We start from the raw sequence: 27,575 nt of genomic DNA on the forward strand, positions 1-27,575 counted from the left end.
CCCAAGAAAGACCTCACAAACATGAAATGGAGAAAAAAAACTACAAGGGCCATTTTGAAAAAAAATGGTCACCCATGGGTGCTGTACTGCAGTTGAGGGTTCAGTCAGCGGTAGAAAAGCACAATAATAGGAAAATTAAACCACTGGCAGCAGCCATTTAAAGTCGGGAGGGCAACATAAAAAAAAAAATCATATGTTGAAAAAGGAGCTATTAAGTAAACCCCCAGCACTCCACATACCATGGGGTGTGCTGGGTCTACAGAGAGAAAGTTAAGTAAAGTCAATTTCACTTTACTATTCTTGCGAAAAGTAGTTCACACAAGAAAAGGTATTTAAACATTATGAGAAACCTAAAGGATTTCTCTGAAACTGCACTGTAGGTACTGTGCGTCACCATTCAAAATGTACATGCCTATGGAGTTTGTCAGACTCCAGAAACAGTGCAAACCATCCAAATCAAGTCAAAACATGAGTGAGAAAAGTCTCACTGCAGAGTTTAAACTAAAAAGACCTTCAGTCCAACAAAAGAGCCGAGTGTCACCAAGGTTGAAGGGAATTAGCACAGAAATGAGAATTCACCCCAACAGTACCTTAGGTGCAGTGCCACTAATGAGTCCCTTGGCCTTCTACTAATGTTTAATTACATTTTCTTTGGTGATCTACCGTTCCCACGAATAGTATGATGATCCCGGTCTTTGTGGGACCAACCCACACCACCCTATGTGGAGTGCTGGTGGGTGGGGAACGAGTGGGGGTGGGGGGTGGGTTGGGGAGGAGCGTTCCCTCTCCCACTTCTCATGTAACATTTTTTGTTACATTAACTTACTTTAAATGGCTGGTGGCAGTGGTTCATTTTACTACCAGTATGCATTTCTACTGCATGCTAAACCCAGCGGAACAGTAGCACCCACAGGTGAATAGGTTTCCCAAAATAGCCCCAGTCTCCTTTTTTCACCATTTTCTGTTCATTCCTTTTTTGGCTTTTACTCTGCAAGTTTAAACTGGTTTGAGCCCTTTGTACATTTTGCCTTTGGCGAGCTTCAGCCCTGAAGCCCGCCCAGGCTCCAGTGTGCCTGGAAAGGCAAGAAGTGAGGGAGGATCCCGAAACTTCTGTCCTTTGTCTCTAGGACTAAAACCAGTCCTGAATGGCCGGCTGGCAGTCCTGAAAGGACAGCCACCCTGCTGTGTGATTTATTTATTTTAATTTTTGTAATGCGCCAAAATGCCCGTGGGCCTCAGGGAGCACATAGAACAAGAACAAGACGAGGACAAACAAGAAAAGAGGAAGGAGAAATGGGTCAGGAAATTATTCCAAGTTGAATAAGTGAGTCTTGACGGCACGTTTGAACGCAGTATAGCTCTGGATCTGCCGTATACCTGCTGGAAGAGTGTTCCACAAAAGGGGACCCTGAGCATCCAGTGTAGTGCCTCCAAATTTGGCTGTCCTGAATTTGGAATAATTGAGAGTGACCGCCGAAGAAGAGCGAGGGTTCCTCACGTTGGGTTTGATGCCTATACGGGATGACAGATAGGTTGGGCTGCTAAGACTGAGGCATTTATGGGTCGTAGTAAGCATCTTATGCGTTATGCGGTGTTAAACGGGTAGCCAGTGGAGTCTTTTCCTAAAAGTAGCGATGTGTGTGCGACGTGACGGATTGAAAATGTTACGCATGGTATTGTTCTGTGCCACTTGTAAGGATTGAATATTAGAGGCCGTGGTGCCCGCCAGGAGGCTGTTACCATAGTCCAATCTTGAATTTATCAATGCAGTGGACAATAGAGCACAGTTCTCTTCAGATATGAATGGTCGATTATATCTGATTCTCTTGTTTATAACACCACAACTAGATTTTATGCTAGAAATATGGGATTTCATGGAGAGTTCCTCATCAAGAACTATTCCCAAGGTCTTAACTTTCTTTTGAACTGTGATAGTGTTGTTGGCAATATGAAAAAAGGCGTAGTTAGGATCCAGTTTTGCCCGGGTGTTTTTAGATGTCACAATAAGGAGTTTGGTCTTTTTATCATTAAGGGCCAGAGAATTACAAGCCATCCAATCTTGTATGGCTTTATATATTCGGTTAATGGTCTCAATCACTACTGTATGAGCCACTCAACTGAATAACAACCTGAGTGTCATCAGCGTAATTTGTATATTGCACTCCCAGTTTGTTCAAAAGATCGAGAAGGGGCCGGATGTAAAGGTTGAAGAGCAGCGGCGACAGAAGCCCTGAGGGACACCGCATGTCTGAGAGATAGGGGAAGATTGTTTATCACCCACGCAAACCCTTACCATTCTGGGACCCAAAAAGGAAGCAATCCATTTGGATGCGATTGCAGAGCAATTGGCGACCTCTCCGAGCCTTGACACTAGTAAGCTGTGATCAACTAGGTCAAAGGCCACGGAGAGGTCCAATAGCATGAGTAGAGCAGCTTGGTTTTTGTCAGCTATGCTAGCCAGTGTAGATATGAGATCAAGCATAGCTGTCTCAGTTCCATGACGAGCCCTATATCCGGACTGACGGGTGCCAAAGAGATCGTATTTTTCAACATGGGCCTGTAGCTGTAAGTAGGCCAGTTTATCAAGTATCTTGAGAACATAGGACACGTTAGTTATGGGTCTGTAATTGTCATTATTGGCTGGGGGTCAAGGCCTTTTTTCAGTAGAGGAGTGATCCATGCCGATTTAAGCAGGTCCGGCACCAGACCCTCAAAGGAGAGGTTAACCAGTTTGGTAATCCATGGGACCAGGGTCTCTAAAAACTCCTCAAGAATACTGATGGGGCAGTCATCTGCTGGACAAGATGTGGCTTTGAGATCCTGAATGATTTTGAATCCTTTCTCTTCAGTATAGTGCGTGAAAAAGAATGGAGGGATAGTATTTTCACAGGTGTTGGGTGAAGTGGTATCAGTAGTGGATTGTGTAATGGCTTTACTGATTTTTGTCAGTATGAGAATCAATCTTAAGTAGAAAGGCATCATGAATGCCCTGACACCACTTATCATCCTTGATAATATTGTTCGTGAGAGGAGGCTGATTTTGAAATTCCGCTAAGATTTTAAATAGCTCCCCATAAACTTGACAGCATAAACTGTGAATGAATGGGAAATCGCATAAAAAGCAAGATTTTTGTGTCTAGGAGAGAAACATCAAAAGTGACGAGATGTCAGCAGCAGCCTCATGGACTACGAAGTGCCCAGTGAAGTCCTGCAGCTGTGCTGACCCAGTTTTCATATCGACTGGGAAGGCCCATTCAGGACGACTTCCTCGCTTGGTCTGGTGGGACCAACTAGCCTCAAGCCAAGCTTCCAATTGGTGCAACCCCAGACTTGTTCTGCATAACCGGAGCTGCAGAAGTCCAATTCCCAGGGTCCGGTGACCATTGACTAGTGCATCGTCTTGCAAAGTTTGAATCTGTCCAAGTCTCCGCGTCCATCCAGAGGAATCTGGTAATCTTGATGCAGAGTCCCATCACCAGAGTCCAGAACCAAGGGAGCAAGTTTCTTCCAACCAGAGTTTGTTCTGCATTGCCACTGAGGAACAGGCACCAAAACACTGAAGTGAAAAAGAAAGAAAAGGAAATCCATTGCTGGGGAGTGCCCCTCCCGAGTACTGACGCAGGAGCCCTTCCAGACGTCCTCCCTTTCCGTCACCAAGGTCCAAGAAAAAGGGTCTGCCAAGCTGCAGTAAGGAGGAATCCAGCTGAAACAATTACTGTGGGTCTTCGGGTTTTCACCTTTCAGCCATATGTGCTTCCTATCTTGCAAATTACTTTTTGGAGTCAATCTCAACTCACCTGCACTGGCCTAACAGCTTGTGCCCTCTACAAATGAGCTCACTTGAGTTGTTGTGATTTCTTCTGAACTTACTAACTTTCTCAAGACTTTATCTAAGTAGAAGTGCATCAGAACTATTGTCTTTGTCCACTGACTTTGGCTGTCCTGGCTCCCTAAAGGCACTCCTCTTATCCTGCTGGCTTAGACAGTACTCGTTACTTGTTCTTGGAAGACAGCTTTCCTTGTGGCCATCACCTCTGCCAGGAGAGTTGGTGAGATCCAGGCCCCATCTTGTAAGCAGCCCCATTTGAATTTCTACAAGACAAGGGTGGTGCTGCGGACCCACCCCTCCTTCATGCCCAAGGTTCTGTCGGAATTTCATCTCAACGAACCCTTGGTGTAGCCTGTTTTTTCCGACTCCTTCAACGCAGGCTGAAAGGACTGCACTAGCTGGATGTGGCTCGAGCACTCCAGCTTTATGTGGCCCCCATAAAGAGTTTCCGGAAGACTTACTCTTTTTGGGAACTTTGATCCTGTGAACCATAGGGAAGGCCTTGTCCAAGGCTTCCATCGCGCAGTGGCTCTCTGGCTGCATCACTCATTGTCACCGGTTGGCATACCGGCTGCTGCCTGGCTGTCCAAGAGCCCATTCTACCAGAACGATCACTGCTATGACAGCATTCCAGTCTGGTGTGCCCCTGCTGGACATCTGCAGGGCTGCTACGTGGAGGTCTACACACACCTTCACGAAATTCTACTGCATCGACGGGGATTCCATAGCAGAGTCTAGGCACGTCCAAGCAGTGCTACACATACTGGTTGCTTGAAGGTGAGCATGGTGAGGAGATAAGAGTAATTGCTTCTGTTGAGCCTCGCCACCTCCGGTGGGTGTGCATGTGTGTACTGCTATGTATTCTTTATTCATGAGCATGTGAATCCATGCCAGACCACATGCTGGAGAAGTAACAAGTTACTTACCTGTAACTGTTCGCCAGCATGGGTCTGGCATGGATTCACATGCGAACCCTCACTCAGGCCCCTCTGCAGCTCTTTTTGGTCATATTGCCACTTTACGTGCTACCAAATCTGAAGATGGCTGCCAGGCGAGGGGCTTAGGGAGAGGGCAGTCATTGGCTGGAGGCAGTATGATCCAGAGCTCAGTGATTGGTTTATAGGAGAAAGAAAGTTTGTAAACGAAAGTGAAACTTTTTTTTTTACCGAGTATTCCCGGCCTGGCTGGGAATATTTATTAGCATGTGAATCCACGCCAGACCCCATGGTGGAGATAAATACACGTTTATATATAACTTAAAGTGTTACTTGACTATGTGTACTTTCTGTTTTCAATTGTACATCGCTACAGCTCACATTACCTCTCTTAAGATTAGCCTGGCTGCTCAGTCACACTAACAACTTGTGTCGGACAGGCCCATACTAAAAGGAGGCTTACCTAATACCAAGATGACAAGTCTAGTGTAGTCCTCACCAATTGGACTGCACTCATTCTTACCCAACACGAGGGGTCTCAAAATGGGGCCTTGGAACCAAAATAGGAATTCTGGGGCAACAGACTCAAATGCTAAATAAAGAAATATTAAGCAGAAAAAGCCAGCAAAATACTGGCAGGGGAAGGGGGTTCTCAAGGTGAGTCAAAGAAAAAAAGGAATTATTCATAACATGGAAGAAACAGAAACAGTTGAACCTTAATTCTAAAGATCCTGCAAGTGCCTGGGAAATCTGCCACAGATTTTTGGTGTCACCATCTTCCAGGACTCAAATAGCCAACTAGGATATTGCCCAAGGAAAACAAGGGCATCTACTCTGCAAGGCTTACAGTATCAAGAACAATACACTTCTACCCTTAGAGGGGCTTTGGATGAGGACTCGCAGCGTTCGATATTGAGGGAAGCTGGCAGCTATTTAGCTCCTGTGTACATACTAAAAGAGCCTGGTCAACTTCACACCAACTGCTACCATGAGCTACTTTTGACTCCCCAGGCCAACTGATGCTGAACAAACACCTATGTGAATTTAGCTAACAGCATTTAGGACTATAAACAAACATTAGGACACATCTATATGACATTTAGGCAATATGGGGTAATACACAAAATGTTATGTTTGCATCTTCAATGGGAGTTCGATTTGCGGAAACCCTACGTACTAGCTCCTCATGCCCCAGTGTTAGCTCCTGGTTACATGTTAATGCTGAATGCTCAGGAGCTGCTTTTAACTCCCGTTTATCCAATCTTAATTTCAATCCCCGACTAAGCGAACGTAGTAGCCTCTCACCAGAGCCACAGTTCTGGACTTTCAACTCAACCCCATCCATCTGCCAGCACAGTGGGTATTTGGTAGAGAACAAATAACTGCAATGTATCCCACGAACAGGTGATTTTGTGGGCTTCAGCTCCTCTTCCAGCAGCGATTCCCCAACCAGCAACTAATCCAGATGCCATAAAAACTCTGGGACCTACAGAAACCAGAATTGGATAGCTTCACTAGAGGACTCCAGAGCCCTAATCAATGGGTACCTCAGCATTTGACAAGTTCTCCAGAGGGACCTAAAGAAATCCAACCATAACTTGCTGATCACAGTTGGATCAAGAGCAACACATTGTCACAAAAGGACTGAACACCCCAACTGTGAAGGCCCAGAGATTTGTAGCCCAGGAAGCTCACTGCAAACGCATTGTTTCAACAGCTCAGGATAACATTAACCACCTACTCAGCCAATATCCCACTACCCAAGCAATGATCCCGACTAATAGCTCTGCACCATGGTGTATCACGATGGCTCCCATGCCAAGGATTATCACAGCATACAGACTACACCAAAGCCGTGTAAGTATTCGACTCAATGGCCTCAACCTGCCTTTCCACCAGAATACTTTGCACTTCCTACTGATGTCCATTCATAGTAATCACTACACAAGCCTGGTAGAATCTACAAGGCTTTACATGCCCAATTGCAGAAATAACACTGAAATGTAAATCCAATGAGAATGTGAACTACATTTTATATTCAAATGACTGGATACAATGTTCCCATTGATGACGGTTTCTTTGCAATGCAGTGTGTGGATTAATTTGGCAGTAGAAAAATAATCCCAGCATGGAATCGGTAAGTAGCATTGATGGGGTTCGGGTTGACGGAAGGCATCAATTCAAACAGTGAAAAGGGTACCACCAACAATTTTCTATGAGAAAATAAAGCTCTATAATCCAAACAAGATTACCGGGTTATGGAAAAAATGTGAATCTATAGACTATGTACCCAGCACACATTGTAGGCATAAGATTCCTGAGAACTTAAGTAATCAAAAAAATAAAAGTATGAACACTACACTAGAAATAAAACATTTACAAATCTAATGAATGCTAAATTTAAGAAGCAGATGATTTCCTCCTAGCACAGATTTCCAGTCAAGAGACTTACTAGAGCGTGCACGTTTTCTTGATCAGACCTACGCTAGAGCAGAAATCCTAACCATGTCCGACTACAGATAATCGCACAGAAATTAAGTTCTTACCCAGCACATGCCTGCAAGCAGGCCAACATAGTTGCAAGTGTTTCAGGAGGCAGCTGAGCACTTTTAGGCTGGTCTTTCTCAGAGGTAAGGCCACCCAGAATGGAAGGGCATCGTCTCTTTAAAAAAGTCATGCAGGCCTGGATGAAAGGCTCCTGGAGGAGAGAAGCATAAATTCTACTAAATTTATTTTCGAAAATCATCCTATAATTTGATCTAAACACACCTAGCTGACTTGCATTCACTAATGGAGTTGGACTATTTGCTACGGATACTTTTGTCACTTTTCAGCTACACCAGTTTTACGCCAACATTTCTACAACTTTAAGATCTACTTAAGTCACTTTAGCAAAAAAAATAAAAAAATCACCAAAAATTAAATGCAGAAATGAAAAGAAAATAGTCCTGCTTTACCCCATGCTCCCGAATTTTATCTGTGAGCCATTTGTCAAGTTTGAGGTATTCCCGTCGAGAGGCAAGTGCAGCAAGGTCAATAACAAAGGCAAACGGAGTACCATTTAGCAGCATTGACAAGGCCTAAAGAAAGAGAATTAAGAGACCACTAGTCAAATCATCAAATGTTACCCCCTTTCCCTCTGCCTGACAAGCTGTCACATAAATCCTCCCCACCCCACACCCCCATTCTTCCCAGAAGCAAACCCTACTGCAACATACATCGCAGGTAGTCTTAAGCATACCCCACTGAAACAGTAAGGTACAGTTGGCAGGCTTTTTGAATTTTAGCCAAATCCCACTTCAACCGTGAAGGCTGATACATTTGTAAAGTATGAAGAGAAGACTTCAACTAAGTGACCTTCTGCTTAGAAAAAACAGTGAGGGAAAAATTGCCACACCCAGATATGGTGTGGCCATTTACCGATGGGAAATAGGACATTGTCTGACAACAAATCTTTTTTGCCAAGACACCAAGCAGCAACTGTTTGGCACACTTAAGGCACTTTGGCATTTTTACCCTTTTAGACAGTGAACTTTATCTAACAACCCCCATTATAACACTTATATAAAACAAAGATCCATCCAATATCTAGAAACAGTGATCTAGTACTGCGGCTATTTCCTGCCATGATGTCAAGTTCAACAAAAAGGGGCGCTTAAACCATGATGCAACTTGACAGGTTGAATCAAAGGCCGACAGAACTTGTCTCTTACCTTTAAGTCCTGTGCAACATCTAGAATACGGGAGAGCTTTGCTTGATCATACTGTTCGCCTCGCATGTACCACTCTGCCATGGCATGCATGATCAACTGGCGGATTGATGGAGACTGGCCCTAAAAGAAAACCAATTATAAATGGTGGGTTATCACAATGCCAATTTACCAGGTTAAACAGTGGCATTAATGAGCTACAACACTTGCTCTCAACCAGCTACTGAATGAAAAAGGTTTCATAACTATGAAATTAGTTTGGAAACAATACAGCTTACAAACATTGGCACATTGGGCCTTATCTTACAATTTAATGTTTGTCTGGCATTGCAATGTTCGCTCAGAAATGGAGTCCACAGTGGCCATGTCTGAGGTACCACAGTATAGAGGGGTCATAAGGAGCCAAATCCATTTCAGACAGTGCTTCATGCCTCTTCATGCATGGTGCATAATTTGAAATCTCTTCAACCTCAAATGAAGGTATGATGGTCACATGCGACTATATGACAGGACAGGAAAGGTACTCTGATGCACAAGGTTTTATCTGGGCATTTCTCCTTTTGAAGCACAGATTGGTTAACAAGCTTTGCAGTGACCAGGTAAATTCAACAGATCTCTGGAAAGTGGTAATAAGTTACTTACCCATGGTAACGTTCTTTTGACGGGATGTTCCTCCCACATATTCCTCATATTTTGACAGAAGTTGTCCAGCTTCAGAATTCATTTTCCGGCAGAGGGCGCTGTGCATCGATGACTATGTCCCCTCGAAGGCATCCACTGAGAATGTTGTCATTGAGGGCAAATATAGCATGTGCATTTTTTCAGTTCTGTCCCCCCCCCCCCCCTTTTACGGCAGAAATGCCCATAAAAAAGTACAGGAATGACTGTACCCCACCTTGAAGGATCGGAAGCTGTAATAGCATGGTAAATTCTACTGTGGGGTAGGCTGGGAGAGCAATGAGAAATACGTGTGAGGAACAGCCAGTCGTAAGAACGTTACCCCGGGTAGGTAACTTGTTCTGGGAATGGATTGTGTCCTCCCATGTATTCTTCATCTTTGATAGACTCCCAAAGCATTATTTGATTTGAAGGAGGTAGTGGAATTTTACTTCACATGTTTATGAACCGAGTGCAGGACTGCTTTACCAAAGCTACCCTACCATCCTGACCGAGGGAAGATTCCAGGCAGTAATGCTGTGTGAAAGTGTGGATAGTAGACCACATTGCCGCTTCACAATTTCTTTTTTATTGGTACACCCCTTTGCAGGGCTGCAGAGGTAGCAATGCCCCAGGTGGAATTGGCCCTTAAACATTGCCAACCTGTAACATTCTGAAATGACCAGAATTATCCATCTAGATAAGGTCTGTTTAGAGACAGCCTGAACCAGTTTATGACCTGTATATCAAAAAGAAAAGTTGACTATGCAGTTTTGACATTCTAGAAATAAGGCTTAAACCGCTACAAGGTTCCAACCTATGGAGTCTTTCCTCCTCCTTACCAGGATGAGGTAGGTGGGGAACAGTACCAAGGCAGAACAATCTTCTATCCTATGTGGACATGAGAAATGATTTTGGGAAAAAATGAAGGTTTGACCCTTAAAACAACCCTATCCTTGTGGAAGAGTAAAGGGTGGCTTGGACGAAGGTGCCTGCAACTCGCTCACTCTACAGGCTGATGTTAGAGCTACCAACAGAATTGTTTAAAAGGTTAACCTTAAAGGACAAGAGTGAATAGGTTTAAAAAAGTGTATACATTAGACATTTTAGAACCAGATTAAGGTCCCAAACTGGACCCTGGAAAGGAGATGGAGGGAAAACATTGGCGAGTCCCTTTAGAAATGGTGTCACCAGTGGAATTTTGAAATAGGAACATTCCTCTGACGAGCGTGTGAAGAAAGACGGACAGCACCACCAAATAGCCTTCAATAGTACGAATCTGGTGCCCCAGATTAGCCAAAGCAAGCACAAAGGATAAAAAAAATAATCTGGCTTTTTAAACATAAAAGGATCTACATTGCTTTCTCTGTAACAGTTGCAGAATGTATTTCAACGGCACCGGTACACTGTTGCTGGCCGAAATCAAAATCTCCACTACATCATCTGGGAGGTCCCAATCCTTGTACTTCAAACTTTCAGAAACAAAACGTGAAGGTTGAGTGTCTTGACCTCTGGATGGAGAACCCAGCACTCCTCTCGCGACAGAAGGCCCTCTCTATGTGGGGTACAGATTGACATGTCTAGAAGGTTCGTGTGCCATGTCCTCCTGGCCCAATCCGAGGCAATTAGGATCATGTGTTTCCTGAACTTTCTCAACCTCCTGATCACTTGAAGAATGACAGGGACTGAAGGAAACTACTACAGGAGTGGAAATTCCCAGTCCGACACAAACACGTCCCCTACAGCTCCTCTTGGGGGAAATTCCCTTGAGTATTACTGATCACACTTCCAGTTGGCAACGGACGCAAACAGATCCGCTAGTTGTGTTCCCCAAAGGGTGAAGATCTCTTGAGGGACTTCCTGAGCTAGTTCCCACTTGTGGGAGACTGCTCTGCCTGCTCAGAGCATCCGCCACAGTGTTCTCTCTGGCTAGGTGAGCTGCCGACAGAGACATTCCTTCTTGAATTGCCCAGAATCAGAGCTGCATTGCCTCTCTGCTCAGTGGTAGTGACCCTACACCACCTCTTGTGTGTATGTCCCCCTCATCAGGACATCCTTTCCCCACACAGGGCAGGAAGGCCTTCAGCGCTAGTCCGATTGCCCTGAGCTCCAAAAGATTGATATGTACCATAAGTACAGTTTACTGGTGCGGCGTGCTGGGTGCGTCAGGATATAGGGGATTCGTTCTTTGCTTCAGCTGGTGTTTGGAATACTGCATTGCTGTTCGGGTGTGCGGCCGCCGGGAGGACGTCTTTCTTAGTTGCACCTACTTGCCTGGACACTTGAAACTGAAGAAGGTGATTGTCTATAATGCATGTGCACTTTGTGCACACTATACCCATACACATTGTGCTTATGGTGTGCTTACTGACAATTTGACCCATGTCTCATTGCTGAATTATATCTTTTTATAATTTATTCAAAGGTCCTGACAACGCACGTAGACTCCGCCCCCAGGCGGCAACGCCCCCTTCTTACAGGATAATTACCCAGGGACCAGCGCACATGCGCGCACCCATAAGTACCTTAAGTACTGTTTACTGTTCACAGTACGCGTCGCAGGAGTCCGCTCTGAAATGTCATTTTTGGTCTATCAGGTGATAAAGTATTTATTTAGTGTGATTTATTTGTGCCTAAAACGAGAAATTGTCTTAACACTAATGCTAGAGGGGGCTCGTGCAAGTACGAGACTCAGAATGGTTAAGAAGGTGTAAAGGGATACTTGGGCTGTGTGGTCACTGCAAGTAGTCTAGCCCAGTGACCCTGAAAACACTGATTGGAGTCTAAACAGGTTACTATATTTGCATGCTGTAATAACGGGCTATCACTTGTGTTCATAAATAACTTTAAGCCGGACGAGCCATATGTTGCTTGTTTCTGGACAGTGGAAACAAGAAGTAGTTTTCTTAGAGCAATGGACAGGGTTTCCGAGGGCCATTTAGTGGAACATGTCTACTTGCATTGTAACACTCAAGCCCATCTCTACATACTTGGGTACCTATATCTCTTCTGAGTATCAAGGACTTATCGGTTGGGCGGAGCGTGAGGTCATTGCGCCATGCTGGCCAAGAACAGTTTGACGGCTTTGCCGTAGCATGGTCGCCACGCTTCGCAACGGTAAGGCTCTTCGACCTATTCAGCTGGCAAAAAAACATTAATTGGCTAAACCTGTTTTTGTCTTTAATATGGATAGCACTCAGACGGTTGGCCACACGACTGAACTTGAACCCTCACAAAAAGATGCATTAAGCAATGCCAAAGAAATAAGTGATCAATTGGCACTAGGGACGTGCAAGGCAACCGTTACAGGTCTGGTTCCTACACCACAGGGAGAAGTGAATATGGGGGACAGAATGACATACACAGGCCCAACCTCAGTACCGACTCTAATAAGCATACTAAGTGTACAGGAAAATCTGGGTAGCTCCGCTATGGGACAAACAGGGGAGGGAGTCAAAATGAAAATGGGGGCCGATACCTCTTTTGGCACCTGTGGTACTTGCTGAATTAGAAGGGTCCACTTGTCGACAGGGACGTCTACTCCTGCTAGGCCCAGAGCAGGAGGTTTTGACAACGTACATTTGCATGAGGCCATTGAGAAAGCACCACTTTTTCCCCTACCTAACTCCATTTCTGGTGCGCAATCTTTTGGCACCAATTCTGGGGTAAGGAAAAAAGGGTCACCTGATAGGGATAGAGAGGGGCTGGGTAGCCACGGTACTAACCCTTTTAAATCCTCCAGCAACATCCTCCTCCGCCTCCTCCTCCCCCTCCTCCTTCTCTTCCCCCATACAATTTCAGTCATCTGGCACGAATTATCCTTTCATTGGTCCGCTTTTTGAAGGTATCAATCCGGAGGACACGGTTTCAACATATGCCACATTTCCAGTGTTGACAAGGATTCTTAATCTCCTGGATAAAGGCCATGAGCTGACCCACTTTGACATCCAGGAACTTAGATCCCTGATAGGAGCCAACGCAGAGAAAACGTGTAAATTGGAGGGGTATTTTTTGGCTATGGCGATGTGTTATGGCAGGGGGCCAGGTAAAGCGCAAAGCCGAATGTACTACCACGACCAGATCTCGCAAACGGAACCTGAGATAGAGGCTTGTTCCAAATCCTATGCAGAGGAGCTCATAAAAGGAAACAATGTCCCCGTATTGCCCGCTATATTAAGCTGTCTGGCTGAACTCAAATTACTTGTGTCTACAAATGGTACCCAGTTAAGAAATCTTGAGAACATCGGAGTGCAAACTAACTTCAGAAGATTAGAAGAGAAGCTGGTAATTAGTGACAGTTCCTCTGATGCCCCGTGGATAGACACCAATCTAGATGGCTGTTAGGCAGAAACCTGTGCAGTTCCCTTTGGGAACACTGCAAAAGATTTAGGACTACAGGTGTTAGCAGTAAACCCACTTGGTAGCAGTCTAACACCCAGATTTACCTGGTAGCTGTGGCTGAGCAGTCAGACTTCCCTCAAGAAGAGTTAGGCAGTATGCAAAGTATACACAATTGGCACTGAGCTACAATAGCACAAGCAAACAGTAACCAGAGCTTTGGTATCAAGGTATATAATTATTTATTTAAAAACACACTGATTGAAACACCCAGCACTATTATTGTAAATCACTCTAAACACAGTTACTATTATTATATATACATCCCTTATTCCTTATCAGACAAGTTTTAGTTAACACCACTCATTTCCAGACAGAGGTGAGCGCTTAACTATAGGTGGCACTCCAATAAGTTAACGAAAAAGGGAGGGAAAAAGGCAGAATGTAGGAAAATACACCACACTAATATTTAGGAACTCTTAAGCAAGGCAGGAAAGTCAAAAGTTACTTGTGAGCCAAAGTCCATAGGCCGGGCCCACTCTTGGAGAGCAGGGCACAAATGCACCCAAGATCACACAATGACAACAGGCTTAAAAAGTCTTGCAGGAGTTCAGAAAGGTTTTAGTTAGGCTCAGAAAAGGTTACCCAGGGTGTCCCAGGCTAAACCAGGTTCGAAAGCCGGGGCTAAATCTACCCCGTACAGTCGGTTGTAAGGAAAGCCAGGCGGAACACGGTACCTTATGTGGAAAGGATCCTCCAGCAGGAGGCACTTGTTCCTGGCAGCGGGTGCAAGTCGCGCCGTCGTCCAGAGGAAGAGAAGATCTCGACGTGGAGGAAAGATGAAGGTCGTTTCACTGCCAGGGAAGAAACCAGCCGCAAAGTTATCCGGTTAAGGGTACTACCCTTTGATTCGCGGTAGTGGTAAAACGTGCTATCCCGGTTGCCAGGGTGCTTGGCACAGGCAAGGCGGCCACGAGATGCTCCAGGAAGCGAAAAAGGAAGCAGACTGGTTATCCCCACCAGTCGAAGGAAGAAGACTCTCCGGGCTGGAGATCTCCTCTGTCGTTGGGAAAAGTGGTGAGACGGTTCAGCAGGGTTCCACCGGTGGGGTCATAGCAGGTCGGCTCAGCTTCTCCCTCGTCTGATTCTTAGGTCCTGTGGCGACTTCTAAAGTTCCAGTCCCCAAAGCCCTGCTTTTATGCAGCATACCCCCATCCACTCAGCCTAGCTGTCAATCAAACATGCTAAGTGGTGAGCCGGCCGGCTCACCACTTGGGCCAATCACACAAGAGTGTGACTTGAGTTACCAAGGTAACTCAGTCCAGGGTGCCTAAACTCCCTCCCACACCGCGTGGTACCCAGACAGAGTGCACCTCTGGCACCTCTGTGGAAAAGCCCGCCAAAAAGTGGAACAACGGGCTCGACTTGGGTTGGTGTCACAGAAGAGAACAAACGCCATTTTAGAATCGAGTCCTGGCAAAAAATACCAACCGGCGAATTAATATTAATTAAATAAACCGGCGGTATGTTCGAGGCTATGAGAATTAAATTATTAAAGTTGGTAGCCTCGAACAATGGGAAAATCCCATAGGAAAATATTCGCGGTCGAATATATAAAGTATTTTCCACTGCCACCAGCCAAAACTCGATCAGGAGGGACGGAGACGTGCCCACCTCGACTAACAGACCCTGGGGCAATCGAATTGCTCCGACCAGTACGTCCACAATATGATGGTTTGTACTGGTTCTGTTCAGAATTTCAGACTAGTAGCCAATGGTGACTTTACATGCCCTGGGAGACAGTCAGTCCCAGGGTATGGAGTCTAGGGTGGGGTGTCACTATGACACCCCTGTGTTACTGCACCGAGGGTGCTGTGTAACACACATAGTAAAAACACATGAGACCCTATGGAGTAAAGGACCCCATAGCCTATAAAACACATCTAGAGTCAAAGAAACACACTCAAATCATGCCCAAGAGTGAGGGTAAAAGTCTCACTCTTGGCAGGAGAAAAAAATAAACCCCAAAAATCCAGCAATGTTGCTGGGGGACTCACTAGGTTAGGAAATTCAGCCTAAACAGAATTCTCCCTAACAATAGCCCTTCGGTACTTCTAAGGGCACTGGAGGAAGGGGGTGATCAAAGGTGAACCAGGGCGGGGGACTCTTCCTTAGACCATGCAAACACAATCAGCCCATCTCCCGTAGGGGGAAAAAAAATGAGGGCATGGCCATCAGGCGTAGAGCTGCCAGGGCGCATAGTTCCATGAAAAATCCTGTAAAAAAAAAAAAAAAAAAAAAACGCAACCTACCCACCCTAAAAATTACCAACACTAATTCCAATATAAAAGACATATGTGGTCTTTCCAACAAAGGTGGCATAGATATGTTACAACTCGATGAGGAAAGCAAAAAAGCCCTTGAACTGAAAGAATTGGGGACACCAAAAATACCAACCTGGCCTTAGTCAATGACCGCGTCTTGCGCCCATTGATCAGAAGGAGGGCGAATATGGGGAAGCCTCCGATTACCTGTTGGAGGCTATGAGCCATAAGGGCCGTACTCAAACACTTAAAGATTGTAATGATGCTAAACCCTCCAAAAAAAAGAAATTGTACAAACAAAATAATAAATAATTTAAAAATATCGAGTGCGCATGACAACACGGACATTAAGCTTTTTTTTTACACCAAAACCTAAATATAATCAAGGTAGTGGAGAGGAAATTACGGGTACATTACCTGATTCACACTCCATACTTCCAACTAAAGTGTTGAGAAATCTCACCCCTGCACCTCAAGAGAAGGGAGTTAATGGAGCTACCATCGAGAGGTATACACCTCGAATGATGGGGAGGCCATTAATGCAGGGGAACTCAACACCAAAGGAGCTCCCTATGGGAAGCAGTGGGGAGGGGGACTAGTCAACGCATTCAGTACCTACTCTTATACCTAGTGAAGACATTACATTTCTTGTAAAACAAGCAGTTGAGAAACTGTTAGAAGATTCTAGTAGGCAGGGTGCCAGATTTCCGGCTTCTTATAATTGGACCGAAGCAAGGTACCATTCCAAAGAAAAAAAAACAATATTGAAGGGCCTCCCAATACCATCCAAAAACTTTGGCCTCCTCAAGATTTTGTTGGGACAGAAAAACACCAAATTGAGTCTTTGACCCTGACTGGGCTGGACCGTGAACTAAATAATCCGTTTAACAGCACCCATAATCTTTTGAGGTAGGGGGGCACTAGCAATGCGCCGCCAGGTTCGCTTAATCACGAAACACATTTTAAGGAGGGAGACAGTACAGCTTAATTTACCCTGCCCAGATCCCTTGAAATGTAAGCTAAATTCGATGTATGAACAAGAAATCAGAAATATTATTGAAAGAAATAATTCTCACGCGACCAAACAATGGGAGAATTTGGCACAAGCTGTGCACCTGACAGAAGAGGAAAATCGTAAACCACATAGGGCCGATACAAGGGTTTTTGAGAACTATCCACAGAATAAAAAGGAGTTTTATGAAGGTCCCGAATACCAAATAGGGGGAGAGAATCACAGTCCTTCTAGATTGAAGAATCAAGCCTTAAACAACGAAATGCCCTATAGAATGGACTGGAGAACACCCCATTTAACCGACTACCCGAGCATTATGTTATACTTCATGCTCCCACAGGGCGGTCCTGTATCATTAAATTGCCCAAGAATTTTATCCCTCTTTAGTGAAATTCCTAGACTGTCCATGATCTCATCGGGTGACATTAAATTGGTTGACTTCATCCACCCACTGAGGTTGGAATATGTCAGACTTGTATTTTACTCCCAGGCTATCAAGGAACTAGTAGTTTCGGAAATTGACTCACTCCACTGCTTCGATCTTGATCCATTCATTAACAGATTGATTAGCCGAGGGGTTGAGGCAGAGGGGAGCCGTTCTTTGGATGCCAATTCATACCCCCCCTCAAAAAAGACTGAGGGGGTAAATGTTCAAACTACAAGACCAGAAATAGATTTAAAACGGTTGGTACATTCATTGAACAAATTAGCTAAAATCCAAGCTCTAAATGTGAAACCATAGACTACCTCAACTCATACAGTGATATCCTGGAACTCCCGGGAAATAAATCTTAGGTTGGCGTCCGATAGTACTATTCATCTAATCGAAGCAAGTATTTTTTGCCTCCAGGAGACATGGGCACTATCTCCCGTAGTGTTGGATGGGTACTTTATGCATTAAGTGTTAGTCAAAAAATCTAGAGGGAGACCGGGAGGTATACTTATAGCGATTAGAAACTCGTTTCCTTTTAAGTGTCTTAAGCTCTTTTCGCCGCATAAGGGCTGTATTGCCATGCTGTTGAACTTCTCCCCCCATGTGCCATTTGGGCAACTATTGAAAGTTAATGTTTATTGGAGTCCTGAACTTGATTTAAGGAAATGTATTGACCTAATTGGTGACGACATAAATGAATGCAAAATGTTATGCAAAGTTTTGAACATCATGATCCTGGGTGATTTTAATTCTGAAGCAGGTTTGTGTTCAAAGGGGGTACCAGGAGAGTTGACTCTGTCCCAATAGTGCTGGCTCCTCTAGAAAACAAGTCCAGGGATTGCAGTGGAATCAATTCCTGATGAGTTGGGGCCCAAGTTGTGTTAATGACTGCCTGAGTAAGGAAGCTATTTGTTACACTTGGCCAAATGGATCAGAATTCTCCACCATAGATTATAGTTTTGTAAATATGGATTTATTTAACTTTTTCTCTGATTTTACAATACCACCCTTCTGTGGTCAGTGATCATAGCGTGCTTAAACAGACCCTTCAGGCGCCCACGGAGGCCGCTGTTATGGATGTATATCCACTGACGATGGAGCCTAACGCTGCTGGGAATAGAATTGGCATTGTTATGTTGAGAAAGTATATAAGATCTTCTTCCATGATTATGATAGTAATGGTTGTGAAAAAAAATTAGTATGTACACACATGGGGATTTTATTAATTATGTCAAGGGTGTTATTCTTGGGCCTAAAGGGATCAAGAGGCCCAAGAAACAGGTTCCTTCTCATATACATGCTTTTGATGCTACCATGTATCAACTCCAAAGAGGAATCGTGAGATTCGTCGTTTAGTAAAACCACCGTATACTCCAAAATTAGTGAAAGTGATAAAAAAAAAGGATAAAAACAAGTGGAAAACCAAAGCGCGAACATTAAAAGAAAAAATCTTGCAGCAGGATGCGGAAAGCATACTGGAGGCACTATCCAAAACTAATGGGAAATTTCTGGACCCTGGTCAATGGGAGATGCGAAAGCCAAGCTAGAGAACAAGGTGTGTGCATTTCATCGGCTGCTTGGGAAGGGCATTTAGGCTCTTTATACTGTCAACCTACAATCAACTGGCCAGTGCCAGCACATCTTCTGATATGTCATTGGAATTTCCCTTTTACACTGCAGGACATTCAACGACTCATATCAAGATGCTAGTCTTCGTGGGCTCCAGGTTTAAAGGTAGTCATATGGAACAAGTTACTTACCTACAACTGTTGTTCTCCAGCATGGGTCTGGCATGGATTCACATGTTCATGAATATTACCCGTCGTCAGGCTGGGAATCCTCGGTATAGAAAAAAAACAGTATCAGTTTCGTTTCTGATCTGTCTTTCTTGGTAGTAACCAATCACTGGTCTCTGGGTCATACTCCCCCAGCCAATGACTGCCCTCTCACTAAGCCCCTCCCCTGGCAGCGATCCTCAGATATGGTAGCACGTGAAGTGGCAGTATGACCAAGTGAAGAGCCGCAGAGGAATAGGAGGGAGGGTTTGCATGTGAATCCATGCCAGACCCATGCTGGAGAACAGGCGAACAGGTTGCGCAGTACTGCTTGACGACTCTGGACTCCTCCCTGGAATCCCGGTCGACGCAGCAGAATCTCGTGAAGGTGTGTGTGTCGACCTCCACGTAGCAGCACTGCAGATGTCCAGCAGGGGAACACCAGAAAAGAACGCTGTGGTAGCAGCGATCGCTCTGGTCGAATGGGCTCTAGGACGGCCGGGCAACAGTCGGTTTGCCAACCAGTGACAGTGCATGATGCAGCCGGAGCGCCATCTGGAAATGGAAGTCTTCGAGAGAGCCTTTCCTTGATTCACAGACCCAAAGTTCGCAAACAGTTGTGACGTCTTTTGAAAACTTTGTGTGGTCCACGTAGAACTTCAGCGCTCTAGCTACATCCAGCGAGTGCAAAGTCCTCTCGGCCGTCGACAAAGACGACGGGAAGAAAACTGGTAACACCAAGGGCTCGTTGAGGTGGAAGGACGGACGGCACCTTGGGCATGAAGAAGGGGTGCGTCTTCAGCACCACCCTCGTATCGTGAAAAGTCAGGTATGGAGATTTACAGGAAAGGGCCGGGATCTCTCCCACTCGTCGTGCGGAGGTGATGGCCACAAGAAATGCTGTTTTCCACGACAGGAACGTCAACGGTGCCGAGTGCAGAGGCTCGAATGGCGCCCCCATAAGGCTGGTCAGCACCACGTTGAGCTCCCACACCGGGGCCGGAGCCTTCACCTGTGGGAAAGACCGGAACAGTCCCTTCATAAACTCCTTCACCAGGCGATGAGACCACAGAGATGATCGTCCCGTAGTTCTGGTGTAGCAGGAGATCGCCACCAGATGTATTTTGATGGAGGCATGGGCCAGCCCCACCTTGGCCAGCGACAGCAAGTACGGCAGCACTTGAGGGCCCCTAATCCGCAGAGGGTTAATCTTCTGTGCACAGCACCAGACAGAGAACCTCTTCCATTTGTGTCCATAGCACTTGAGAGTTGAGGACGCCCTGGCCTTTGCAAGCACCTCCTTGCAGTCCGCCGGGAAATCGTACCTTGCAAACTCTAGTGTTCCAGGAGCCAGGCCTGCAAGTTCAACGACCTCGGGACATGGAGGATGGCATCTCCTTCTCTGGAGAGAAGATCTGCGTCCGTCGGTAGCTTCATTGGAGGGGATGCTGACAAGTCCAGAAGGTCTGGGAACCAGATCGGCCTCAGCCACGCCGGTGCGACGAGTATCATCCTGCACCGGGACCTCTTGAGTTGGTTGACGAGTTGCAATGGCAACGGAGGGAACGCATACAGGAACAGGCCGTCCCAGGGGAAGGAGAAAGCATCGCCCATGCTATTTGGCTGGGGAAACCTGCTGGCGAGCCTCTAGCACTTGGAGTTCGTCGCTGTAGCAAACAGGTCGATCCGGGGTTTGCCCCATCGTTGAAGAGCTGATCCTCTTGGTCTTGACGCAGTTCCCACTCGTGGCATGAGCGCAGCTCCCTGCTCAGCGAGTCGGCGATGGTGTTCTTTATCCCTGCCAGGTGGAAAGGCACCAGAAACATCCCCTGGGCCACTGCCCAATGCCCCAGCTCCTGGGCCTCCTTGGATAAGGCCGGGGACCTGGTTCCTCCCTGCTTCCATATGTAGAACATCATGGTGGTGTGGTTGGTGAAGATCCTCACCACCTTGCCCTTGAGGGACGGGAGAAAAGACAAGAGCCCAGAACACTGCTCGGAGCTCCAGGATATTGATGTGGAGTGACTTCTCCTCCGGGAGCCAAAAGGCCTGGTGTGTAGATCTCTGGTGTGCGCTCCCCATCCTTCCAGGGAGGCATCAGTCGTCACCGTCTCCTGATGTGCTGGGGTCTGAAAGTCCGTGCCCGCCGCGAGATGTGTGCGGGTGCCCCATCGCCGGATAGCTTGGCAGAAGATCTGGTTGAGAGGGATCTTGTCTTCGAAGCTGCCCGCCGCTTGTATCCAACGGGCCTCGAGGAACTCCTGTAGAGGGCGCATCTGTAGCCTGCAAAGGCGCACCAGGAAGATGCAAGAGGACATGCCGAGGAGGGACTTGATGGATCTCACCCTGGCCACGTCCATGGACAGCAGCCGCTGCACCTTGCCCAGGATGGCTTTCGTCCTTTCCTCCGACGGAGAAGCCAGTCGCGCCACTGTATCGAGCTTGGCTCCCAGAAACAGTGCGACCTGCGATGGAAGGTGGGATTTTGGGAAGTTGATAGAGAATCCCATATCCTGGAGCAGTTGGACGGTCCTCACAATGTGCTAGACGGCGAGCTCCCTTGTCCTTGCCCGGATAAGCCAATCGTCCAGGTAGGGATAAACATGGATCCCCTGCAGGCGCAGCCGCGCCGCCACTGGTGCCAGGCACATGGTAATAACCCTGGGCGCCGACTTCAATCTGAAGGGCAGTGCCTTGAATTTGTAGTGCCGTCCTTGGACTACGAATCTGAGAAACTTTCGGTGTCCTTTTAGAATGGGAATGTGGAAGTAAGTATCCTCCAGGTCCAATGACAATAGGAAGTCGCCCGCCTCCAGCTGTCCCAGCACGTGCTGGAGGATGAACGGTTTATAGTGAAAAAACCGAATTACAAAATATCGAAAACAAAAATCTCGAATCCAAAATATCGAAAACAAAAATCTCGAATTCTTTTTTTAATACGTTTTTATTTCGAAATTGGGGGTATCCCCCCAACCCCCCTTTTTTCTTTTTTTTATTTTACCCTTTTTTTATACTTACCTGAACCCACAAATACATATAAATAAATAAATAAATAAAATAATTCGGGATTTTTTTTTTTTTTTTGAGATTTTGGATTCAGGATTTTGGTGATTCGATATTTTGTTTTCGGTTTTTTGACCGACCACCAGGATGAACATCCGGAACCTCTGGGCCTTGATATATTTGTTTAACCAACGCAGCTCCAGGATGGGGTGAGAACCGCCTGTCTTCTTTCTGACGAGAAAAGTATCTCGAGAATACCCCGGAGTCTCTTTGGGACGCACTCGATGGCACCTTTGAGTATGGCCCTTACTTCTAGTAGTAGTTGAGAGACTTGACTTTCCTTCCTGGCCACGGGAGAAATGTGGGGGCACTTCTTTAGAAATTCGAGAGTGCGCCCGTGGGCCAGGGCATCCAGGGCAAAAGTCGGAGATTGACTCCCACGCGCTGACAAAGCTCGCCAGCCGGCCTTCCACCGGGGTGCTTCGGTGGGGGCCCGACACTACGGCCGGTTCAGACCTGCTTGGAGGCAGCCTTGCCACCTTGGCCTCCCTGGCATTGGGATCCTCTTGACTTGCCGCGCCCCCTGTAGGCTTCTTGTGACGAGGAACGGGCTGCCTGACGGTACGTCGAGGCGCCACCCCCCGAATCCATTGGAGGCACCTTGCTTGCCTCCGGAGTTCCGAAAGGAAGGTCGTCGTTGCTGCAAAACTCCCAAGGCCCGTGCCGTCTCCGTGTCGGCTTTGATGGCCTGAAGAGATTAATCTACTGTTTTTCCAAACAGGTTGTTCCCGTCGAAGGGCATGTCCAAAACTCTGGTTTGCACGCTCTGGCGGAAATCAGTTGCCTTGAGCCATCCCCGCCGCTGAAGGCAAACACTGATGCCGAACTGCCAGAAACCGGTGTCAGCGATGTCCGAGGCCACCGTTCTGGCGTGATCCGACGACACCTCTCCTTCCTGCTGAATCTCCAGGGCCTCTGCCCTCTTGTCCGGTAGGAAGTCCAGCAGGGGAGCAATCTTGTACCATAGCTCCCTGTCGTAGCGGGCCACGATCTCTAGGGCGTTGGCCGCCTTGATCGTCATCGCCGCCATGACTCGTCGCCCCATGGCATCCAGTTTCTTTCCCTCGCCGTCAGGTGGGGAGGTAGAAGTCGAAGCCGTCGCCTCTTTCTTCTTGGCCGCTGTAGAGACGACTGAATCTAGGGTCGGCTGGGCCCTAAGGCATAATGGGGTGGAGGGGCGGAATCCGGGACTCGGTACTTCTCGTATCGATCCCTCTTGGCAGTCGCCGTGGACGGGTTCTTCAGGAACGCAAGCCCTTCGTCCCAGATATCGAGCAACGGTACCACGAGGAACGTCTTTCTCTTGGCCTCCTGCCGTTGGTAGAGGAACCCTTCTTTCTTCTGTTCTTCTGCGCAGAGTTGGAAGAGCTTGAATGCCCTGGCAACCATGGCAATGGAAGGAGCTTATTTTGTCGGGCGGAGAAGCCCGAGGGGGTGGTGATGGAAGGTCTATCCAGTCGTCGCCACCATCCATCCCGGAATCAGTCACCGTGTCATCTCTGGGCTCCGGAGAGGGAGCTGAAGGCTCTACGGGCCGCGAGGGTGGTGGAGGATGAATTCTCCTCTGCTTGTTTTTTGAGGACTTCCCGACGGACCTTGTTCCGACAGCTCGCCCGTCAAGGCTTGAGGCAACCTTGTCCTCATCTCCGTGCATAAGGTTTGGATTGCCATCAAAATGGCCGCCGAGCTGTCCTGCGGCCCTGGCAGTTGCGGCGGACGAGATGGCTGCTCCTCCACTGGGCCTCGTCGTCGCCACCGCTCTCCTCGATCACTTCCTGAGGATCTCTCCCCTGGGATCGAACCTTCTCGAACCTCTTGCTGAGGTCTTTCAGGACTTCAACCAGCTCTTCCTCAGAGGCTATATCCGTGTCCGTAATGGCCATCGCGCCCCCCCCCCTCTTTTTCAAACTGGGCCTTGATGGGGTGGAAAGAGGATTCCCTCCGCGGCAGCAGGGAAACTCTGGGCCTCAAGGTCGCCTCCACAGGCTTTGCCAGGGTCACCACAACTTCCTCGATAGAGGCCTTAGCCGGGTGAATCAAGGCCTTCACCACCTTGGCCGCGGTTGAGGCCTTCACCTTGGGGGGGGGGGTCACCACCTCGCTCCCCCTCGGCTGATTCCTTCGAGATCGAACGGGGCCTCTCCAGAAGCTTGGCCGGGTTCTCGGATTTCCTCTTCCCCTAGCCAGAGCGTTGGCTCGCGGTTGATGGCATCGGTGAAGGCGCGCCCTGCCTGGCAGCCAAAGAGCCTGACCCTTCGGCGCTCACGGTGCCCGCGGACTCACAGTGCTTTGCCTTTTGTTGGGCCCCCGTCGCCGGGGCGCCCTCATGAGGACAAAAGACGGCTCAGACTTCTCACCTGTTGGGCCCTTCTCCAGCCAGCTTGCGAGTCGGGTCCGGCGGTCCCTCGTGGTCCGTTCCGACAGGTTCTTGCAAAACACAGTCCTTTTCCACGTGCGTTTTGTCCTCATGAAGGCAGTAGAGACATCTTGAATGCTCATCTTCCTTGAAAACATTCTGTAATCCGCATCCAGGGCAGTTCCTGAACAGCTTGGATCCTGGCGTAGAGCTTCCCTTGTCCTGGGCCATGTCCACGAGGTAGGCCTCAGATCTTCTGGAATCCTCTGAGAAGAGTAACTCAACAAAAACTTTGCCCTTGAGGGGCGTAGAAAATTCCGAAACGGGTCCCCGTTGATCGGAAGTAGAAACGGTAGAGCTCGAGGCTCGATTGACCGAAAAAATGAGATTTAACTCTTTGAAAAAAAAGCAACACGCAGTAAAAGCTCGAGGGCTAAAGTACAAGGACTCCCAACACTTGAAGGTGCAGTAAAAATCTAAGGATGGCTGCCAGTGGAGGGGCTTAGGGAGAGGGCAGTCATTGCCTGGGGACAGTATGACCCAGAGACCAGAAGACAGATCAAAAACGAAACTGATACTGATTTTTTCTATACAGAGGATTCCCAGCCTGACGGGGAATATTCATGAGCATGTGAATCCATGCCAGACCCCATGCTGGAGAACTAGGGTATTTCCGACAAGTTGGCATCTGTCCTACGTGGTACCCATCGCCAAAAGGGCGATAGGTCTATAACTGGATGGTACAAACCTATCGCCCTGTTGGACAATGACTAAAATTTTTGCGTCCTTGGTCTTGGAACATATCCACTCCTAGATGGATAGAGACCATATTATCTCCCCAGCAATTCGGCTTTAGGAAAACAGTGGGCAAGGATGCTGGGGGCCTTCTATTATGCAGCAACAGACCAGGTTAAGAGACAGCCAACCAATATACTTGGCGTCAAGAGATTTGAGTTCCGCTTTTGATTTAGTAAATAGAGCAACTCTCTGAAGCAAACTTTAGGCCCTTGACAGCCCGCCCAGCTTCTAACAATTATTTACCATCTCCACGCTGAAACTAAAATTAAATACGGAGGGAATCCTCTGAGGAAATCATCACATCTAATGGTCTCATATAGGGATGCATATTTGCGCCAACTATTTTTAATTTGTATTGATCAGCTGTCGGCCCGGTTTTGGAAGATGCATCCTTTGCTGCTCCTAAAGTGGAGGGTACGAAAATTCTCTGGACTGCGTACACTGATGTATTACTTTTTGATCCGACACCCATTGGCTTGCAGCGTGTGCCATCTGCTTTTAAGAAATATACCGCTGAAAGTTCATTAGCTATTAACCGTACAAAAACGATCATGCGCCTAAGCTATAAGAAATGTGCAATTAGATTTTCCTGGTTTTTAGATCATGTCAAACTCGTAATATGCCATGCCTTTTGCTATCTAGGATACCCCCCATTTGAGTTTGTAACTAGGACTAATTTATGTACTTTTCTGGATAAAATGATCACGCCACTGATTGTGCAATTGCGTAAAATGGATAATAAATATGGAACATTTGCAATGTTACTGTGTGTGAAAGTGTACCGTAACAAACCCATTGCCCAGTTTTGTTATGGAATGGAATTGGCCCACTTCTGGTTTAGAAACAAATTTCCTAAGTATGAGGCGCGCTTGTTGAGGTCTTTGGTTTGGAACCTCCCTAAGTGTGTCCCACTTGCAGCGATACACTATGAACTTGGGCTATTTTCATTATCAAGTATAATTCTTTGGCGTAGAGTATCATTTTATAGGAAATTGCTTGTGGGCAAGAATTCCACTATGTATGGAATCATGGGACGGTCCCTGGCAGTGGGCTAGGGCTTGCCACAGTCCTACGGGAATTCGAAAGGGAGGCTCAGTAATCCCTCGCAGAAGTTGGGGTCTCTAAAGATGTACTTATTAATAATCCCATGAAGGTTAAGAGGCTCCTGCAGCATGCGGCTTGGAATCTGACAGTCAGTGTAATTTTCAGCAAAAAACTGTACGCACATTTGGCAAATAAAAAAATGGGCACCCAGGAACCTTCTCAGAAAATTCCCAAGCAAATTGCTTAGACAGGAATTCATGAGATTTCGTTTTAATGTTATGGTGACGGGTCAAATTCTGAGTATAAGGCAAGGTCCGCAAGCTGCAAGTTCGGAATGTAGATTCTGTGAATCAGATTCCAGGGACGCAACACTAGAGCACCTGCTGACTCAATGTGCGGGACTCAGATCAGCACGTATTGAACATTTTCTTAAATATGTGCCCAACCCAGAATGTGTTAATCTTGAAGCACTTTGGATGGACATGCTGCATGGCTCAAGGGACAAATTACAAGTGGCGGTGTTGCGTATTCTAAAAATCAAATGTGAATTGTTGACAGATGATTATTAAATTGCTATGGTAGAATTTGGTTTTTTTTAGTATCTGAGCTGTATTAAGAAATGCAGTACAAAATATAATGAATAAACAAAAAGTTATGTTTTAAGTTTCACCTGTAAACATTTGATGAAGGACTAACTAACAAAGTCGTCAAGAATAATTTATATATGTAACTTGAAACATTTTGGGAGAAGAAAAGTTTTTAAGTGTAAATTGCTTGATGAAGAAAGTGTTATGCTATGTGTACTTGTTTTTTAATCCATTGGAATTTTACGTAATTTTATCTAAGATTTCTATTTTTGTAAAGGTTACTGTGTAGCCAAAACAAATTAAAAAAAGATATGTAGTGTAATCGATGAGACCAATGACCGCTGACCATCAGATCGTTTGTATGTGCTCCCCCACCCCGTGAGTGAGACGTCCGTTACTACTGTGATCTCCGGCCATGGTTGCTAAAATGGTTCTCTGTTCAGAATGTTGTCTTCGCAGGCCCACCACAGCAGATCCTGTGTGACCCTGCTTGGAACCTGAAGCAGGTTCGAAATCTTTCCTGAGAACTGGGACTATTGAGTTCTTAGAGCGCATTGAAGGGATCCCATCCTCCGGTGGGCTTCTGGCACCAGAAAAATACAGGGTGCCATGAGGCCGCACAACCTAAAAGAATCGAAGGCCGAGAAGGTCTTGAGCTCTCACCTCAGGTGGGAAACTCTTATCCAAGGAAGTATCCAGTACCGCTCCGATGAA

At 46.7% G+C, this 27,575-nt stretch overlaps 1 protein-coding gene across 7 annotated transcripts in view; it reads right to left on the reverse strand.

Annotated features, from left to right (window-relative positions):
• CNOT1 (CCR4-NOT transcription complex subunit 1) overlaps window positions 1-27,575 on the reverse strand; it is a 2,171,110-nt gene that overhangs the window by 1,296,660 nt on the left and 846,875 nt on the right. For 6 of the 7 annotated variants that reach the window (XM_069654658.1, XM_069654642.1, XM_069654635.1 and 3 more), the window contains 3 exons: window positions 8,478-8,597; window positions 7,722-7,844; window positions 7,311-7,462 (listed from right to left, as the gene is read on the reverse strand). In XM_069654658.1, the coding sequence (XP_069510759.1) occupies window positions 7,311-7,462; window positions 7,722-7,844; window positions 8,478-8,597 (395 nt within the window). The remainder of the gene's footprint in view (window positions 1-7,310; window positions 7,463-7,721; window positions 7,845-8,477; window positions 8,598-27,575) is intronic. The other variant, XM_069654650.1, reaches the window with a different exon arrangement.

This window comes from Ambystoma mexicanum, chromosome 1p, assembly GCF_040938575.1.
Source record: "Ambystoma mexicanum isolate Mex_15411 chromosome 1p, UKY_AmexF1_1, whole genome shotgun sequence".
In the NCBI taxonomy this organism is placed as follows: Eukaryota; Metazoa; Chordata; class Amphibia; order Caudata; family Ambystomatidae; genus Ambystoma; species Ambystoma mexicanum.